This window comes from Chlorocebus sabaeus, chromosome 9, assembly GCF_047675955.1.
Source record: "Chlorocebus sabaeus isolate Y175 chromosome 9, mChlSab1.0.hap1, whole genome shotgun sequence".
NCBI lineage: Eukaryota > Metazoa > Chordata > Mammalia > Primates > Cercopithecidae > Chlorocebus > Chlorocebus sabaeus.
In genome coordinates, this window is record NC_132912.1 from 128,982,241 (window position 1) to 129,003,255 (window position 21,015).

The window sequence follows — 21,015 nt, forward strand, 5'->3', positions numbered from 1 at the left end:
TCTGGGGCCTGAGTGGGTTGTCTATTTCTACGGGCCAAGCTGTCTGCAGACCTGTGTCTGAAACTGTACAGCCCTTTCTTTCAGCCTCTTCCCTAAACTCGCCTCTTAATCCAACTCTAATTCCACCTGGGCACTCTGTCTCTGCCCTTTAAAACATCAAAGAGCAGCTGCTCTTTCCAACATAATGGTTGTCTTTGTTATTCCTGCACGACTGGAACCTTTAAAATGTCACTTCCTTGCAGATCTCATTTGGTATAAATGAAATAGGATTTTAAGTTAAAACTTGCACTTGGAGGTTTATTCCTGGGGATCGTGTCTCTTTTTGCCTTCTGCCAGCTCACCCCTTGGATGTAGCAGCCTGACATATAGGGCTGTCCTGCAAATCCTGAAGAGGCTTGTGGTTTCTAAATCTTTCCTATCTGAACTTACAGAGACACCCCTGAGGATTGTAATGCTGCAATTGTGCATTCAGCATAGAGAATATGGCTATTTTAAATAATTTTATCTTCAAGCAGCAATTATGGTTGCATTCACCTTAGAAATGATTTTTTTTTTTTTTTTTTTTTTTTTTTTTTTTTTTTTTTTTTTTTTTGGTAAGATTGGATGCATCATATTAGATTTGCCTAATTCCATCATGTCCTGGATGAGCCTCCATCAGAGCCATGTCACCAAGTCTGCTTCTGCTCTGTGGGAGCAATCAACTTGGTCCCTTTGGCCTCATCAGGAGTTAGAGCCTGCGTCCCAGCATCTGTCCTGGACCTCAGCCTGTATCCCAGCATCTGTCCTGATCTTGGTAAAAAACAGCACCCTACCTTTCAAAGTCACGGCTGTGTCAGGATATGTTAACAAATATCTGAACTTGCACTCCACAGAGGTGAGGCCTGCCTTTCCTCAGGACTCTGGGAGACAGTTACTGCCTCACGCCCAAAGGGTGCTACATCTTTCAGGTCATGAAAGCAGCCTTGAGAAGAAACCTGGGGCAATCAATGAGGCTACATAAGTCTCCAGTGAAATGAAAATGAAACCATGACCAATGGCCCATTTTTAAAATAAATGCTTTTTCCAGGTCAGTAATCATTGTTCCTGAAAATTGGCCTTTTTGGAGGTGAGGCTCCATGATCAGGGTGCTAATGGCTCTCAGTCACTGCCAGCAGACCCTCTACTGAGCCCCCACTTCCCCAGCTTCCACCTCTACCTGCAGGCTTGGCCCAGGCAGCACATACATTCATCTCATGGGTTCCTTCCATCCAGGAATGCCGTGTCCAGAATGATTCTGAGGCTTTACCTGGGCATTGTAGTCAGGAAGACTGCCATTGGTCATGAGGTCTGCCTTGGACATGGAATGGGGAGAAGCAAGATCTTTGCTTGGCCCCTGAGGAGTCCCTCTGTGCTCACTGCCCCTGTTAGAGGGGGGTCCTAGCAGGTGATGCTTGGGACCCCAGAGCTCTCTGTGGACTCAGATGTTCATGACAGGAAAGATGAGTCTGGCCACAGAGCAGATGGCTTCACAATCAGGGAGGCTTTCTCAAGGGATCTACCTGAGGCTTTTAGGATCGCTGCGGTGCACGCACCCTCCCACCCAAACCCTCAGTGAGGGCTGCCTGTGTCCATAGTGTAGATGTGTATTTCCTGGTGGCAATGAGTTCTTCACAAGTGCTGTTTTTCTGTTTGGTTTTGTTGTTGTTGTTGTTGTTTGTTTGTTTTGAGACAGAGTCTCACTCACTCTGTCACCCAGACTGGAGTGCAGTGGCACCATCTCCGCTCACTGCAATCTCTGCCTCCTGGGTTCAAGTGATTCTCATGCCTCAGCCTCTCAAGTAGCTAGGATTACAGGTGTATGCCACCATGCTCGGTTAATTTTTATATTTTTAGTAGACACGGGTTTTTACCATGTTGGCCAGGCTGGTCTTGAACTCCTGGGCTCAAGCGATCCGCCTGCCTTGGCCTCCTGAAGTGCTGGGATTACAGGCACGAGCCACTGCACCTGGCCACAGGTGCCATTTTAATGGATGAACACTTTTTCTTTAGAAGGATGTGCTAGTTTTCATAACCATTCCTCTGTTGTTAGACATCTGTACTATTGACATTTTTTTCTCTTAAACGAATGCTATAAATACATTTTGTTCATCTTGCCATTTTGCAATTTTAGAATAATTTCTTAGAATGGAGTCCCAGAAGGATTATTTGTTCAAAAGAAATGTACATCTTTAAAGCTTAATGTATGTATTTCTAAGTTTATTTCAAACGAATATATCAACTTATTGTCTAGATGTAATTTTTAAATTACTTAAAGAATTTCAGAAGTAAACAGTTGTGATTTACTTCTTGAGATAACGTATGTTGTTATTTTTATCTAATTACAAAGATGGAAAACTTAGGAAATGCAGAATAACAAAAGAGGCAAAAAATATAAATAACATTTGAAGGTCACTATTGAGGGGTGAAAGCATATGATTTCTGCAACTTACCATCAAATGGTTCAGAAAAATAATGTATATGATTTTAAATAACATGCATAGTTACATTTTGAATAACATACATGTTCACACATATATAATATATACAAAATTATATAAAACTATGTAAGTTATATAATTCACATACATATTGTATATGTATATATTGTATAAAATTGTGATAGTCATGTAATAAGAATTATATGTGAGTGAATATGTATGTATGGAGAGAGAACAATAAATCAAATGTTGTGAAGTGTCAGCAATTGTTGAGCTGAGGTGAAGACACATGAGCACTCCTTGTACTGTTTTTGCAACTTACCTATACAAGTGATATTATTTCAAAATAAAAGATTAATAGATTTTAAATGATACTCTCAGTGTTTTTTGTGCATAAAAGCATCATTTTCTGCCAATTGAGGGTTTATATTATTTCGCTTTTTCAGCAGCAGACTTTGCAAGGCCACACCATGGATATGTTACCATGACCTTTGTATACCGTCTTACGGACAGAAACAATTTCCTTCCTGTGGGGCTTCTAAGTTGTTTCCAATTTTTCACTAATAAAAAATAACATTTCAGTAACTGTCCCTGGACACGAATCTTTAGTCATATCTTTGATAAATTCCCTTACTGGGAATTGCTGGGTTGAAAAACAACTCCCAACTGAAAGCTCCTAATACAAATTGCCACGTGCCCTGGAAAAGTTCCACCAATGCGCTGTACCCCTAGCAATGCAGGAGCACGGCTCTGTCAGTGGCTAAAAACAGAGCCCAGCTCACAGCAGCTCAGGTGAGATGCAGGGTCCATTGTAGGCTTGTTGGGGGATCTCAGTGCCTCCAACTGGATGAAACACAGCCTGGGCTTGCCCACCTACAGAGCCAGGTGCTATGTCTGTGTGTGTTATCTCTGCTGCCATCTCCTCTGCTCCAGCTTCCGGTTAGTGGGAGAGTAGCTTCTCTGCAAGGCTCTGAGTTCTTTCACTCGGCTCCTGGGAGCCTTTGCTTTGCTAGAGTGTATGGCCCCACACTCCGGGCCCTTGCTGATGAGCTGCTCTCCCTGGTGAGTCAGAGAAGTAATGGGTGGGTAGGGTAGCCTGGGAAGAGGACAGACTACCTAGAACAGGGCTTGAGCAGGCAGACAATGACCCACACCTCCAACTCCACAGTGTTTCCTGTGCTTTCACTAATGGCGTTGAATCTTAAAAAAAAAAAAAAAAAAAAAAAAAACGAAAAAGAAGAGGAAAATTTGACAGGCTTAAATGTTTCATTATTTTTATTGTATTTCTTTGAATGTTAGCTATTCTTGGCATTTTGTATGTTCATCAGTGATTTGCATTTCTTCTGTGAAGGGCTTATGTTCTAGAACCATGTTTCTGTTGGACTGTTTTCCCTTTATTGCGCTATATGATGCTTTCATAAAGGATCTTACCCTTTATGGTTTTAAATATTTACCCCATTTTGCCACTTGCCTTTTAAATTTTGTTTACAGTGTGTTTTGACATTCAAGGGTGCCTCAGTATGTTTGGGCTGCTGTAACAACATACCTTAGACGGGATAATTTATAAAAAACAGAAATTTATTGCTCACAGTTTTGGAGGCCAAAAAGCCCAAGATCAAGGCCAATTTAGGTTTGATGTCTAGTTTGAAGGGCATTCTCTGCTTCACAGATGGCACCTTTGGATGCATCTTCATGTGGTGGAATGGATGAGCAGCTTCCTTGCACCTTTTTTATAAAGGCACTAATCCCATTCATGAAGGCAGAGACTTAACCACCTCCTAAAGGCCCTACCTCCTAATACTCTCACATTGGCAATTAAGGTTCAACATATGAATTTGGGGGGACACATTCAGACCACAGCAAGCAGTTTCTCATTTTTGTCTAATCAAATCTTTTCTTTCTTTTTAAAAACATTTGACTTACAGCTTAACATTTGTAGAAACGTTTCTTCAATTGCTCTTATTGGAAAGATTTTACCTTCCATATGCTGCTGCTTCTAGTCATTTTAGTTTTGTACTGCATCCCTTTTTTGACGTACCTGGAAGCACCTAGCAGAGGGCACCAAGTGGACACTCAATCAGTAAGTGTTTGCTGTTGACATGAATGAAGGGTAATGAAAACTCCTTATGGTCTAATGACCTTTGAAAATTATTTGCAAGACTGCAAATGAGAATTCAAGAAGCAATGTCCTAAATGGTACTCTAGTGGCTCTCAGAGGAGCTGGCTAATTGAATTCAAACCTTATGTGAAAGCTGCCCCTTCCAGGACAATATCCTCCAACCGACTGCAGGGATGAGCTTTTTCCAGTGTCTGGAAGTCCCGTAACAGGACTAAATGAAGACTGAAGTCAACATCTTCCTTCTTCCTCTTCAGAGACTTGAATTATGATATGCACCTTCTAATATTGATGATCTATGAAAATACATAGAGCTGATTTTTTGGGGCTTGTCTTCAAAGAGCAAAGTCAGAGCATTGTTTTAAAGCAGAAACTCGTATCCACAAGCTCACAGCAATGCGTAGACTGTCACTGTGAACCTTCTTATGATATCTTGAAGGCCATACATTAAAGACAACAATAATATCATTTGCGGTGGGCCTAATTATGGTCTCTGGACTTTAAATCCCATTTTAGAAAAAGCGTCCACAAAACCAAACAAAATACCACATAGTGCATCTATAAAGATGTGCCGCTTCACAGTACCTCTGTGTTTTCTCAACTTTAGGGAACAATCTTTGGTTTGAAATCTTACTTTTTGAACCAAACTATTGATTCTGTGTTGACTCCTTGACTACGAGATCATGAACTTTCTTGATCATTACAAATAAACATTTCTAGAATTGTCTCTTTTCACCGACATCAAGAACAAAAGAGCTTGGGGTTTCTAAATAAAGTGTCTAGAGAAAACCGATGTGTGTATTGCACTCATTATGTTGTTAATAATGCATTTTTAGATGGAGTTAATATTTTATGGGCTATTAATAATATATGTATTTAGGGAAATGCGTGTATTCTATAGAAGGATGAGAAAGTTATAAACTTGGAATCTTGCTTCTTTGTATCACAGTGCAGTTGTGACATATATTTGCTGAAACCTTGCTTGGTACAGTTTCTTTTCTTTTCTTTTCTTTTCTTTTCTTTTTTTTTTTTGTATCAAGAGTAAAGCACCTCCATTAATGTAACCTGGAAAGTTCAGAATTCAGGAGGCTGTTTCCACTTTCTGGCCCAGGTTGTCGCTGCCAGGACATCCTCTTTTGCTTAATCACCACCCAAGTCCCTCACAACTGCGAACACGTCAATGCTGAGATGTCCACTAGAAGAACGTCTTAGCACTGATGAAGAATCATGGCCTGGGGCATGTGACCGGCACTGATCCACAGGTGTACATAAGAAGTCTTTCTGATTTTTGCCACCTATCCATCTGAAAAAGGTCTAACATCCAGGATCTATAAGGTACTTAAACAATTTTACAAGAAAAAAAAACCCCATTAAAAAGTGAGCGAAGGACGTGAACAGACACTTCTCAAAAGAAGACATACATGCAGTCAACAAACATGAAAAAAAGCTCAACATCACTGATCATTAGAGAAATGCACATCAAAACCACAATGAGATACCATCTCACACCAGTCAGAATGGCTATTACTATAAAGTCAATAAACAACAGATGCCGGCGAGATTGTGGAGAAGAAGGAATGCTTTTATGCTGTTGGTGGGAGTGTAAATTAGTTCAACCATTGTGGAAGACGGTGTGGTGATTCCTCAAAGACCTGGAGGCAGAAATGCCATTTGACCCAGCAATCCCATTACTGGGCATATACCCAAAGGAATAGAAATCATTCTATTATAAAGATACATGCACACGTATGTTCATTATAGCACTATCCACAGTAGCAAAGACATGGAATCAACCCAACTGCCCATCACTGATAGACTGGATAAAGAAAATTTGGTACATATACACCGTGGAATACTATGCAGCCATAAAAAGGAATGAGATCATGTCCTTTGCAGGGATGTGGATGGAGCTGGAAACCATTATCCTCAGCAAACTAACACAGAGACAGAAAACCAAATACCGCATATTCTCACTTATAAGTGGGAGCTGAATGATGAGAACACATGGACACATGGGGGGAACAACACATCCTGGAGGTGGGAGGAGGAAAAGCATCAGGAAGAATAGCTAATGGATGCCAGACAAAAATACCTAGATGATGGGATGATCTGTGCAGCAATCCACCATGGCACACGTTTACCTATGTAACAAACCTCCACACCCTGCACATGTACCCCCGAACTTAAAATACAAGTTGGGAAAATAAAGAAGCCTTTCTCACCTCTTAGAATCTGATTCAAATGTAGCAGTAGTTTCTGCTTAGAATTTCAGGAGGGTCTGCCTGTCCCATTACTTTTGACTTTGGGGACAGAACGCAAGCAATGTTTGCTTTTCTAGATGGAGTGAGACACAGAGGGAAGAATGTGAGAAACAGCTGGTGATGTAAGGGAAAAACTAAGCCCTGATGGCTGGTGACACTGGAGTGAGGAGAATGTCCTGACAGCCCCTGCCCCCAGGGTGCTTTCAGTCTGGTGGAAACATCACATCCTCCATGATTCCCACATCACAGTAAACCTATATCATGATAACCCTATGTAATTTTTCCTTATTTTGTTAAGGATGCAATTTTCCAAGGCAAATATTTTCTAATTTTATTTTCCTAAAGCTTTGAGGGATCCTATTCTATAATTTAAGGCTCTTTGGGGCCAGTAAAATTACTTAACATTTTAGTGAAACCTGAAAAATCTGTATCTTTCATTCTTAGACACATGTACACCATCTGCAGCATGATGTCAGTATAAGAGCTCAGAGTTCAGGAGGGAAACAGACGTGGTTCAAAGCTCAGTCCCAACCCACCAACATGAAATACTCTGAGCGAGTTACACGTGTTCTCTGGCTTACTCCATCTCCTCACGTACAATGGGGACTATTCAAGGGCAGTGCTTCACATGTGCATGCTTCTCTTCATTCAGAGATGAGCTCGGGGAGGAAGAGAGAGGACAATTTCACCAGCAGTTGAATGACTGCTCATCATTCCAATACAGCCTCTGCCCTGGAGGCAGAACCAGATGGGAGATGTAAATCTATGTGTGGTTCCCTTGCTTCTCAAAGCAAGGGAACGGCCTTCTCCTCATGCTGAGTAAGAGTCTAATATTTTAAAGGAAATACCTCTTGTACATCACATCTCCCATCCATGCCAACTTCATCTGGTGCTCAATTGATCTGTTTCAGAGCTGAAGGAAGCTGTCTGGGTGAGCTGACCTGTAAAGAGATATGTTCGTCTGTCATCAAGATGACACTTAAGGGACTTTAAATAGTGATTCTGATATCATCATATTCTTATTGCATCTGACTTTAAAAATGATTACTAACCCCCACGCACCTCTGGCCCCTATAAAAAAAAGGAAGTCAGTCCAGAGCCTGCCTGCTGCCTAGCTCCCAGCGCCCTCCTGAGAATAGTAAGTGTGGATTGGGCATGAGTTTTAAATGCATAGGGAACATCTGTTCATTAGCCAGAGACTTTTTCCCTTAGAAAAGAAAGTAATGGAGAAATCTCACAAAATAAAAAAGGGGCCATCGAGCCCTAAAACCTAGTCTCTTAACATCTTTCATGACACAGTTGTCTTGAAAAACCAGGCCTTGTGGGGGAGTGGGGAGTAATTTTCTGGAGTTCCATGAGCATTTCAAGAGCTATGCGTATGGGCCTAGGTCCCAGAGGCCCAATATATTGCCCAGGGCAGAGAGAATTCAGGATATAACCTGGGGAGAAATCCACCTCCACCAGCTTGTTCTCCAGCAGGTTTCCATGCCCTTCCATGGTGCATGCAGGAAGGTGTCAGGAAGCTCCTGTAAACCACAGGGGCAAATGGGGAAGGTAGCTGATGGTACTGGTTGCCTAACTTGCCCAGAATTGTGCCAGCATCAATAGAGTCCTCCTGCAACCCAGGGCTGCAAAGTAGACCACAGAGCCTTGGGTCTATGGGAGCCACGGCCGGCCTCAGGGGGACAGATAGTCCCTGTGAGGGCAAAGGTGGAGCACAGTCAGCAAGCTGAGAGTTCCCCTGCTATAGACTTGAGTAGCAGATGCCAGTAGAATGGGCAAGGGACCTTGTCACCACTGAGGACAGCAAGGGTCCCCTGTTAGTCAACTTGGGGTACCATAACAAAATACCCCGAACTGGGTGGCTCAAACAACAGAAATGGATTTCTCACAGTTCTGGAGGTTGAGATGTCCAGGATCAAGGTTCTGGAAGAGTAGGTTTCATTCTGAGGTCTCTTCTCTTGACTTGTAGGCTACTATCATCTCACTGTGTGCTCACAGGGCCTCTTCCTTGTGTGCTCTGAGAGAGAGAGAGACAGAGGCAGAGGCAGAGACAGAGAAGGCTCTGGAGTCTTTTCTTATAAGGATACTAATTCCATCAGATCAGGGCCCCACCCTATGACTTCATTTAACTTAATTACTTTATTAGAGGCTCCATCTCCAAATACAGACAGTCACATTGGGGATTAGAGCTTCAACATATAAACACAAACATTCAGTCCATAGCAGTTCCATTGCTACCCAAGGACCCTGGACACAGAGCTGAGACTGTCCCGCTCATCCCCTCTCCAGGAAGACCCATCATGAAGCTAGCTGCAAGCCTGGGAAGGAGCTGGTGGTGGCAGAACTCGGAAAGGCCAAGTGTGAGCCTAGGCGGGGCTTCATTTCAAACTGATGGGACCTGTACATGAAATGGAACTGTTTGTTTCAAGAGAAGGCTGGGAGGGTTTCCAAAGTGATTCAGTCCCACATGCAGGCTGCTTTAGCCAGTGACAGCACTTCCAAAAGGAACAGAAGAGACAAGATACTAACTTGCTGTCCCCACTTAGCAGTAGGGTAGAAGCTCCTAAAAGGGCCAGGGCGGGAACGGGGTATACAGAGGCAACAATTGATTTGCATGAGTTAAGGCTGCTGTGGCCCAGCGGGAACACATAAAGTGGATGACAAGTGAATGTCGCTTGGCTAGCACTCAGAAGAAACAAATGTAAGCTATTCTTTTGAGAAATGTTCAGAATGCACTCTCTGGGTTCAGGAGTTTTCCGCTCAGACTCTTGTCCCTGTTTAGAGGTTGTTCACCAACCAATCAGAAAACACCTCCTGTGTTGAGGGGGTGGGAGGAGGGGGAATATTAATCAACTGTTAATTGAGATTTAGGGGTGAAACACCCTAATCAGGAAGAAATGCTTCAATGGAAACACATGCATCATCCATCTGAATCAATACCGCTATCGAGAAATATTGGTGTCCACACACCTCAGTTTAATCCATGAACAAACATTTGTTTTCCATTGTAAAGAGCCAGGCTCAGCCTTGTTAATACAATGTCACATGCTACTGGAAAAAAAACAAAAAACAAAAACCAATAATAGAAAATATTTTGAATTATTCTGTCATTTTGATTCAATAAACATTTCAGCTGAGAGAGCAAGACCGGGCATTTTAATTATGTCAGCATATAATAATTAAATCTGGCCTTACTCGCCTTCGGGTATATTTTTAAACAAAAACAAACACAAAACCTCTGTCTATGCACTCAGTAGCTTTTAATGTTAAGCACATATTTGGCAACGTGTACCCGTTAAGTGTGTTGTCATCACTAATTTCTTTGGTACCCATGTGATAACATCAGCCAAGAGGAACCATAGTGGATATAACACAAAAGTGTGCTTATTTCTTTATCAATTGGCAGCTGTGAAAAGATTCATAATTTCCCTCTCACTGACATCACTGGGCAGGTAAAGCAGGCAGCCCCGTTGGCTTTGATGAAAGGATATTACCCGGCGTATGGAGTTAACACGGGTGATGGTTGTAATATCTTTTCCCTGATGTCAGTTACAGCTGTTGTACCGTTTCAGGCATGTCGGGAACGTAGAGATGTTTAAACAGAGGAAGAATGCTCTGAAAGTCATCAAAAGGACACTTTTTCCTGTGCCATTCACTCTTGGTGCTATTTAATAAAAATGATTTAAAGAAATTCATTTTTTTTTCTCAGCAGCAATTCAGATCATAAGCTGCTTTTTCTTTCTTTTTAAGCTTTAATAAGAATAACCCGGCATTTTTTAAGATTCTAGAGGCAAGTCCAGTCTCTTCCTCCCCTCCCTGCTCTTCAAGTTCCTGATGCGCAAAGATCTGAGAGAAGAGCCACAGGTTGACATCCTGTTTCTGGCTGCACCCTGGCAGGTCACGGCAGCATCCAGAATGTGTATGCGGAAACCTTCTCAGAGAAGGATAAAAAATGGAAGGATTTTAACCCCCCTGCCCAACACACACTCCAGGCCATTACCTCAGACCGTTTCTTGGGGTCTCAGGATCAAAACTGTGCCTGAGGCAATTGACCTGACTTGAAAAAACCCTTGAATTTTGGAAGTGACATGCCAAAGTCGTGGCTCCATTCCATGTGGCTGAAACAGCTGTGTGAGTAAACAAGTCCCCCACTCCCAAACAAGCAGCGACTGTGGGCAGAAAGGGCAGATCTGATGGAATTTCAAGGGTCTCCCAGGCAGCCTGCTCTCCTGCCTAAGTGGGGAAACGTTCCCTCAGCGTGGGACACTCAGGAGAAGGCTGGGGAGATTTCCAAAGCCATTCAGTTCCGGTGCAGGCTGCTTCAGCCAGTGACAGCCACTTCCAAAAGGTTTCTAGTAGAGCTAGACATTCGTGGGTAATTATCAAGTATTGATAAAAGCACAACTACAATGAACTCTATAACGTAAAACCCTCTGCTAATGGGCTCATTTTCATTACCAAACAGATTATTTCCTTCGCTTTTAATGCTCATGCGGACACACTCACACAGACCCACAGGGGATCGTTTTTCTTGTGTTATTTCCTGAACCCAGAGCTCTCACACACCAACTGCCAGATACCTCCTGTTGGGCAGCCACATCATCCCACTTTCTCTTCTCTTCTTCTGCCCCTGATGTGCCTCATACTCAGACCGTTGGTCATTTGATGCAGTCGGAGACCAGGCCCCTTGCCTGCAATTTTTATACCAAATGTTGAAATGGGAGAACCTCAGGCATCAAAGTCTCAACTGCTCTCCCACAATTGGCTGTTTCAGAAACAGTTTCTTCAAAGAGCCCTGTTACATCCGAGAGAGCATTTGCTGACTCACTTGGGGAGCCCGCAGACCTCCAGGAAGTTTGGTTGGCAATAGACACTAACAAAACCAAGGCAATTGTTTTTCCATTATTTCATTACCAGCTGGCAGAGAAAACAGCCGAAATAGGAATTGCTCCTTCGACGTGAAGTCATGGAGACCGCAGTGAGATGGTCCAGTGCTGTCACCACCTGGATACCTCAAGTTATTTCAGATGTTGCTTGGTCTAAGCTCATGAATATCCTCTAACAATCTTCACCCCTTGCTGCCAGCTGTATCACTGAAGAATTGTTTTAGGCCAGAACTGAAACACACTCAGACGTAAATAAATCTATTCCAGAACAGAATTTAATGATTGAAGTTACAATGGTAAATTCTATTTAGAGTTTTCCAAAACCTCAAAGTATTCCCTGAAGTCTGATTTTAATAACAGAATTCAAAAAATGGGTAACCAATTCCTGAGAGAAATATAAAGGACAGCAGTTACGATTCTTCAGGGCTTTATTTTCACAGGAATTATAACATAATTACATTATATTCCTGCTAATATCTTTCATAACAGAAAAGAAATACTGGCTATTTGCATTCCTTTCTCAGCATCGAAGGACAGTTACAACAACAGGCCAAAAAAAAAAAAAAAAAATTAGTTTAACAGAAACCCAAATCTTAGTTTCCAGCCTTGTCCTGAGCCTGCTGCCCAGAGGAAAGACCAGCTCACACCAGCTATCACATATTCCTACCTTAATTCTCCATCCTAGCCACCTTAGTTAAGACCTGTTCTCAGAAATACATGACTCAGAGGCATTTCCTTTCAAGCTGATGTTTGTTTATCCTTTCGATTTTAAGGCTGGGCATTGGATTTGCAAAGGGGATGAGGCTTTTTGTGGTCATTTTTGAAGGTTGGCTCCATCTAAGCATTCTCTCTTTAAATGTCAGCCAACACAAATCTAAAAAGTGTCATAGAACAGTCTAGAAGTGGTTGGGCCCTGAGTTTAAATGACTTACTATAGAAAATTAAAACATTAACCTGATGAGTTTTTGCATTTTTTGTAGAGACAGGGTTTCACCATGTTGCCAGGCCGGTCTTGAACTCCTGGGCTCAAGAGATCCTTCCATCTCGGCTTCCCAAAGTGCTGAGATTACAGGCATGAGCCATCATACCTAGCCATGTGCAGGATCTTTATCTGGGAAAGACTGTCCTTAACTAATGTCATAGATTTGATTTAAATGTTTTCTAAAAAATCACTTAAAGTGTAAATAGAAATTCAGTGTAACATCCTGGAAGAGGTCTAATGAGTTCAAGAAAACAGAAATTAACCTGAAGGCAAGCTTGTCACCCTGCTGAAATGGTTTCTGAGTGTGGGAAGAACATAAAAGGAAGGAGTTTATGAAGTACCCTATTTATATTGGCAGGTTTTGGCTCTACCAGCACCCATGAGTTCAGTGGTCTTGTGTAGCACTCACTACAGAGCTGAGGAATTCCAGCAGGACCAACTCACAGCCCCTGTGCTCTTAGGTTTCCCAAGACAGTCCTAACTTCCACCTCTACTTAGAATAGGAAACACTCACGGTGTGTTTGCTTTAGGCTAGTCATACTTCTAAGCATTCAACACTCACTGGCTTATTCAATTCCCATAGCAACCTTATGAAGGGAGCACTATAATTATCCGCATTTTGTGGTTAAGGAAACAAAGGCAAGGTTAAATAACTCACTGTGCCAGATATTGATTATATTCTCTCTCACTCCATATTCACCCTTTTTGCCTGCTCTGTTAAAATGGATCTAGGCCCTTTCAGTGTTTTCCCTTTGCCAACTGACACAATGTTAGGCTTTGTCAGTAGAGAGAGCTAGAGAGAAACTGCAGGAGAAAAGGGTGCTGCTTCCCAGAGGCAGTGTATTTGCCCAGCCAGCTCCAGCGCCAGGCCCTGCAGGTGACATGTGGCCAGCAGCACTCATGGCCAGCTGCTTCCCCAGTCCCCTCCCTGAGGTGATATTGTAGCAGTGTCTCCAAGGAGACGGTTCCCTGTGGATCCTAGAGGGCAGATCTCTGGCAAGTTCCAGAGAGATTTGTAGATTCTCACCAAGTTCCACTGGCACGCCACCACAGAATCTCACCAAGTTCCACTGGCACGCCACCACAGAAACTTCTCTACCACCTGCTGAGCCCCTGTGGTTCCCTCTCAGCCCAGGACTAGGAGGAACACTCTTCCTAGGACTCCTTGTATTTGCTGTACCCACTATATTCTTGAGGGCTATCTTTACAACTTACTAGCCAACCTTTCGCTACTCTAATCTGCTATTAAGGTTAATGATTAAACATATTAAACTTTTCCATTCAAATGACTGTGTGGTTTCTCTCTCCTAGTTGGACCCAGACTGACACCCTTGCCAGAGGCCACAGACCAGGAAGCAGCCGCCAGATTGGAAATCAGGCAGCTTCCGTGCTTGACAGTGTTGTCAGACCCTTACATGGGCAGGAGGGCACAGGTCTGATGCAGTGTGTGCTGATGTGAGGTCTCTGATTCATACTGGAGGGCAAGGCAGAGAGGACACATGTCAGGAGAGAACCCCAGGGTGGAGTTTTCAACAGTTTGCAGCAGATGTGTAAAAGAAAGGCATTTCAGAAAGAGGGGACAGTATGTACAGCAGCGGGAGGAAGGAAGGAAGGGTGACAACTTCAGGGAAGGGACAGAGATATCACCAAGCTCCTGCTTCATCCCCAAACCTTTTGTTTCATTCCCAGGGAGAATACTAGTAAGATTTAGAGTCTGAAGGATCCTAAATCTTGCTCTTGATGGTTTTACCAGCTTTTCTCTTACCAGTTGTCTAGGAGGCAACATTATCCACTGGAGCATCTAGAATCACAAGGACTTCCATGGTGGTCAGAGGCAGAAGAGGATGTGGAGCAGGTCAGTGGTGCCTGCTGGGTCTTGGGCACCATTTTATACCTTATGTTATCTATCCTGGCCACCTACTTCATAAAAGAATATATAACAGAGAAATACTTGAATTTGTATAATAACTGCATTTATTTCCATTTGTGTTGTAAAAACTAGCTTGTTCTTAGCTTCCCAAACACACATATTTATAAATAATGTGTATTATTAACATTTGGAAGAACAGACAGCAAAGCTGGACCATTAGGGCTATTTCTTAACAAAACGACTTTTTTTACGGGGTGGGGCAGGAGGAGTGTTGCAGAAAACACTGAAGTTACACCAGAGCTTCCGTAGCAATGGATTCTTTTCTCCCTGGTGAGGGGCGGTGCTGGGGGCGGGGTGACTGAGGGCCACTCTGACTGCTTCAGCTCACCAAGAGATGGGCTGATTGTTCCGCAGCCTCGGGCATTGCACCCACTGGTTTCCGAGTCAGCCTTTAGCACTGGTGGTGTACATGTTCAGACAGTTTAAAAATATACTATATGATGACCCACATTTTGGCATTTGCATAACTGGCAGGTGTTGGTATTGAAATTTAAAAGGAGATGGATCTGGATCCCAAAAGTTCGATGTAAAATATTCCCCTGGGATGTAAGCAGACTTGCTTATATAAGGCCTCTCTGATGGGCAGGAAACAGCAGGGGAGAAGAAATCAGAAGCAAAAGGTACAACTCAGAAGCAAAAATGTGAAGGGGACTGTATCTAGCGGGTTACATGGAGGTGGTTTCCCCACAACAGATTGTTGACCTATTTCCTCAAGTGTTATTGTTTCTGTTTGGCTTGGGTCAGTAATTCAGGAAGTGATGTTTTCCTTTATGGAAAAAAAAAAAATCAAAGGTAAAATAAGTGTTTTCCCATCATGAAGATACTGCTAAGTTTAATGGCTTATCCAGCATTTGAAGTCCTCCCAGGTCCAGGTAGTGTGGTCAGCAGGGCAGCCTGCGGTTAGACCGCATTCCTTTGAAGGAGCTGGTCCAGTAATTGCTAGAGGAAAAGGGAAACAAAGATGTCAAGTTCAGATTCAGCATCTGTGCGCCACACACATCACACCTGCTGGTGACGAGGCCATTACCTTTTTGAAGACTTCGGCACGGAGTCTGTTGCTTTGTAAGATCACCCTTTTCCTTTGTTCTTCTTTTTTCTTTTTAACTTCCGGCAAGTTATTATAGATTCTGAAACAGATTCAGAACACATTTGGAATGGTAGCTTGACAGCGCGCTCCCGCCGTGGGGCTGCATCCTGCCCTGACGGCAGGCTCTTACATTTCAAAGAGAAGATTGCTGCTTATGGACTAGCTCACAACTGTAGGACGCCAGGACGAAGGGCTTTCCTGACCATACCCAGAACCCACTGCATGGCAGGGACTGGCACCTTGTCCAGTGCCACCTGGGTCAATGAAACAGGCAGAGTCCCACCAGCAGCAAAGCTGGAGAGGCTAGTTCCTTATTTAGAGTCATTGTTTGTGTCCCTCCATTCTCTATGAAAATTAACAAATTAATCATAAAATGAAGGATTCTAAACCTACTCCTTTAGTATTCTGATTGTAAACTTGTTTCCAAATACCTTCTTACCACTCAATGTTTGCCTTCCTGTGACTTAGAAAAAGAACAGCAAATAAATAGAAGTAGCAGGAATTATAATACTGTAATAAAACACATGTAAGTGTGTGTGTTTTTACCTCTCAACCTATTGCACTTTGAATTAAGGGCCCAAGGGATCTTCCTCTGGACACTTCTTTCCTACTTTCTAACAGAAACTTCATGGACTGATGCCAATTAATATTTCATTATAATCCACTGACACAGTGGAGTCCCTGTAGCCTGAGCATTTGGATTGCTGTACACGTGGCACTCGGCTAAAACATCTTTCTCTCGTGTTTGGAAGCCAGATACGATATAGGGAAGATATTCCACCATTAAAATAATAAGTACACCCAGACGGGCGGATCACAAGGTCAGGAGATCAAGACTATCCTGGCTAACACGGTGAAACCCTGTCTCTACTAAAAAATACAAAAATCTAGCCGGGCGAGGTGGTGGACGCCTGTAGTCCCAGCTACTCGGGAGGCTGAGGCAGGAGAATGGTGTAAACCTGGGAGGCGGAGCTTGCAGTGAGCTGAGATCTGGCCACGGCGCTCCAGCCTGGGCAACAGAGCGAGACTCCGTCTCAAAATAAATAAATAAATAAATAAGGACAATGTAGAAAAATGATGATGACTATCTTTGCAGAAGACATCTTAGGTATTGGACACTAGGCTTGAATTGCTTGACATGAATTATTTCATGTCATATTCACTACAGTTGGAAGAGGCATATAGTGTCCCACTGTTATATAAATGAGAAACCCAAGCCCCAGTAAGATCAGGAGGTTTGTATCAGTCCCTTGGCTGGCTTGTGGTGGGCTGGGATTCGAACCTTGGTCTGTTTGACTCTTTCTACACAACCCTGTCACCCAACCATAATATAGCATGAAGCTACTCGTGAGATCCCGGAAATGCTTGTGCCTAGCACTCTGTAGACATCAACATGGGTTGAATGAATGAATGAAAAAATGAACACATAATTGCCACATTCGGGAGTGATTCTAGGAAGGACTAGGAGAGAAAACTGTTAAGGAGTCAGTTAGAAAGTAAAGATGTCTCAAAGCTCTGCAGTGGGAATCTCAGATCCATATAGACTGATCTTTCTGATACTGACCATCTGAATCACCTGGCAGAGTGATTAATATTAGGTGTCAACTTGATTGGATTGAAGAATGCCTGGATGGTTGATAAAGTCTTGTTTCTGGGTGTGTCTGTGAGGGTGTTGCCAGAGGAGATTGGCATTTGAGTTGGTGCACTGGAAACGGAAGACCCACATTCAGTGTGGGTGGGCACCATCTAATCAGCTGCCAGCGTGGCTGGAACAAAGCAAGGATAACCTTGCTTGCTGGGTCTTCTGGCTTCCTTTTTCCATGGTAGATGCTCCTCCTCTGGCCCCTCCTGCCCTTGGACATCAGACTCCAGATTCTTCAGCCTTTGGACTCTTGGGCTTGCACCAAGGGGCTCTTGGGCCTGCAGCCACAGACTGAAGCCTACACTTTTGGTTTCTCTGGTTTTGAGGCTTGTGGACTTGGACTGAGCCACTACTGGCTTCTTTCTTCTCCCAGCGTGCATATTGTGGGACTTTGCCTTGTGATCGTGTGAGTCAATTCTCCCTAATAAACTCCCTTTTATATACATATATCCTATTAGTTCTATCCCACTGGGGATCCCTGACTAATATATCTGGAAAGTGTAAAATAAAGGCTCCTAGGTCCCACCTCTGTTACTTCTGATTCAGTATTTTCTTAAAAGAACTTCCCAAATAAATCATGGTCCATCTATGCAATGGACCACTCTGCAGACAGTCAAAATCGACAAGGAAAATTATCTATTCCTCACAGAAGGGGTTCACAGACATAAAGTGAAAAAGCAAGCTACCGAGAGATAGTGTGTAGTATGATACCATTCATGGTTAAAAATCACATGACTATATATGCACAAATAAAAGTCTACTTTAAGGCAAAGAGAAAGGCCTGACAGGATACACAGGAGATATCACTGTGGGTATCTGAGGAGCTGAGACTGGGACAGGGAAAGTGGGCTGGGAACAGGGAGGGGAACCACTGGTCATGAGGAGACTTTAGCTTTATCTGCATTGTTTGCATTTTTAAAATAAAAATGTAATTTAACAATATAATTAATAGCAAACAATACAAAGAAAAGAAAGCTCCAGGTGATTCTGTGGGTGAGCCAGAGTCAGAGCCCACCCAAAGTATAATCCACAGAGCAGAGTGTAAACCCAGCTGCTAAGTCCACCAGAGGAGACCAGCTGGGGGAAGCCAGTTACTCGACGTGCAACGTCACCTAGCTCACTTGTCCTCTTTGAGCCTCAGTTTCCTCTTCAGTAAAATGATAGGGCAATACTCTCTGACTACTTATGCTACTTTGAGATCTATTATTTTAATTGCTTAGTTTGCAAGGCTCCATAATGGTGGCTTAGGGTTTGGGGACTGGGAGGGGAGGATTTGGCTGAAATTTTTCTGTAAATTGAAAAGGGAATGGTTCTGGCATGAGGCATACGCAACTTTGCACTTCTGAAATAGCAAGTCTTAAAGCCCAGTGGCCCTTTAAAAACCCCAATTAGAATGCTACGAATCCAGTATTTAATGGGACAGTCTCCCCTTTCCTCGTTTTCACTTCCTTATTTACAAAGAGCCTTCCAATAAATGATCAAAGTTACCTAATCACCATGGAAACAATATAATCATGGTAAAAGCAGAAATTGTATGCCTGAAGTGGGGAGAAAAGTATTCTTCCGATTTCAATGGTTTCTTTAAGTGTGCTATCAATTTGATTTAATTATTATAATTCCTCCTTGTGCTAGATACTTTATTATAAACTAATGACATTTTACTTGCATGAACTTGGCCAACGCTGCCGAGCTATTATATTTTGGTTAAGAGGCCAGATCTCAGAAAGAATGGCAGCCTTTGTGTGCACCAGATTGGTGAGAATTAGTGGGAGTCTTGAACAGGCACCAGGCAAGCAGAATGAGGAGGATGTGCCGGCAGCGTGGCCGCCAGGTCTGCTGGAGACAGCACCAGGAAACCTAGCTCATGGCCCCTCTGAGGCTCTACTGGCTCCTATGTGCCATCTGCCTCCAAGGTTGGATCTTTTCCTTCAGTCCCTGCTACAGTCCAGACCCTTAGGAGAAATAGCTTCTCTCACCCTCATAAAATTACCTTCAAAGGTGCAGTGACAAATAGCTCCTGCCCAGAGCGACAATACGAATGTGCAGGAGTTCCAGCTCAGAGTCTGGGAATCTCTTAGAGACCAATTACTGGATTGGTTCAGAATCCAAGACCTATCACTTTCCTAAGGTTTTTCCAAGAGCAGCATTAACATTCAAAAGCATGCTTCAACCACCATACTTATTTTAGCCGTTTTTTCAGGTCTGCAGCCAAAAAGACCTCAGACCTTAAACATGGGCCTACAAGCAGTGGTCCCATTGGAGGGCACCTGAAGCCTTCAAACCACCCCACTTGCCCCACCAACTTCTTTGAACACTATACAATAGCCAGGTACCTCTTAGATCGCATATGCATCTCCTTTTCTGAAATGCACCGTTCTTTGGGTTTGAACAAGTTATCTGGAAGAAATAGAAAGAGAGTTAAGTTCAGAAGGATAGAATCTTGCACATTTCTAGAGAAACATTATGGTTAGTTCATAATATGTTAATTGATCCTTATTCTAATGCATATCCTGAGTCTAAGCAGAACTCAGTAGAGACTGATACACCATAAGTGGTTGTACTGACAATGGCCAACAACAGGGTTGGTCTTGACAATAGTTAAATAAGGACATGAAGTACAATGTTAGCATCTAACCTACTTTATGGAGAGCAACACCTTTGAATGCTTCCTTGTTGCAGGAAGTCAGGGACCCCGAACGGAGGGACTGGCTAGAGCCACGGCAGAGGAACATAAATTGTGAAGATTTCATGGACATGTATCAGTTCCCAAATAATACTTTTATAATTTCTTATGCCTGTCTTTAATATCTTAATCCTGTTATCTTCGTAAGCTGAGGATGTACGTCACCTCAGGACCACTGTGATAACTGTGTTAACTGTACAAAATGATTGTAAAACTTGTGTGTTTGAACAATATGAAATCTGGTCACCTTGAAAAAGAACAGAATAACAGCGATTTTTAGGGAACAAGGGAAGCCAACCATAAGGTCTTACTGCCTGCAGGGTCGGGCAAAAACAGCCATATTTTTCTTCTTGCAGAGAGCCTATAAATGGACGTCCAAGTAGGGAAGATATCACTAAATTCTTTTCCTAGCAAGGAATATTAATATTAATGCCCTGGGGAAGGAATGCATTCCTGGGGGAGGTCTATAAATGGCTGCTCTGGGAATGTCTGTCTTATGCAGTTGAGATAAGGACTGAGATATGCCCTGGTCTCCTGCAGTACCCTCAGGCTTACTAGAGTGGAGAAAAACTCCGCCCTGGTAAATTTGTGGTCAGACCGGTTCTCTGCTCTCAAACCCTGTTTTCTGTTGTTTAAGCTGTTTATCAAGACAATACGTGCACCACTGAACATAGACCCTTATCAGTGGTTCTGTTTTTACCCTTTAACCTGTTCCCTCAGGAGCATGTGATCTTTGTTAGACCCTTATTAGTAGTTCTGCTTTTTGCCCTTTGAAGCATGTGATCTTTGTACCTATTCCCTGTTCTTACACCCCCTCCCCTTTTAAAACCCTTAATGAAAACTTGCTGGTCTGAGACTCAGGCGGGCATCACGGTCCTACCAATATGTGATGTCACCCCCGGAGGCCCAGCTGTAAAATGCCTCTCTTTATAATTTCTCAGCTGGCCAACAATGAAACGGAAAATAAAA

General features: G+C 43.0%; 1 protein-coding gene and 1 long non-coding RNA gene across 3 annotated transcripts in view; both read right to left on the minus strand.

The window, feature by feature from the left end:
* Positions 1–7,179: 7,179 nt before the first annotated feature.
* LOC140712432 (uncharacterized) lies at positions 7,180–11,620 on the minus strand. The gene is made up of 3 exons (XR_012094070.1): positions 11,417–11,620; positions 8,726–8,853; positions 7,180–7,774 (listed from the first exon to the last, which is right to left on the minus strand). It is a non-coding gene; the product is annotated as an uncharacterized lncRNA (long non-coding RNA).
* Positions 11,621–14,660: 3,040 nt separating this feature from the next.
* Positions 14,661–21,015, minus strand: part of C9H10orf90 (chromosome 9 C10orf90 homolog) — a 241,821-nt gene continuing 235,466 nt past the window's right edge. For both annotated transcript variants that reach the window (XM_007964393.3, XM_038009709.2), the window contains 3 exons: positions 19,697–19,760; positions 15,662–15,761; positions 14,661–15,573 (listed from right to left, as the gene is read on the minus strand). In XM_007964393.3, coding sequence (XP_007962584.2) covers positions 15,535–15,573; positions 15,662–15,761; positions 19,697–19,760 — 203 coding nt within the window. In that variant the 3' untranslated portion in view covers positions 14,661–15,534. The remainder of the gene's footprint in view (positions 15,574–15,661; positions 15,762–19,696; positions 19,761–21,015) is intronic.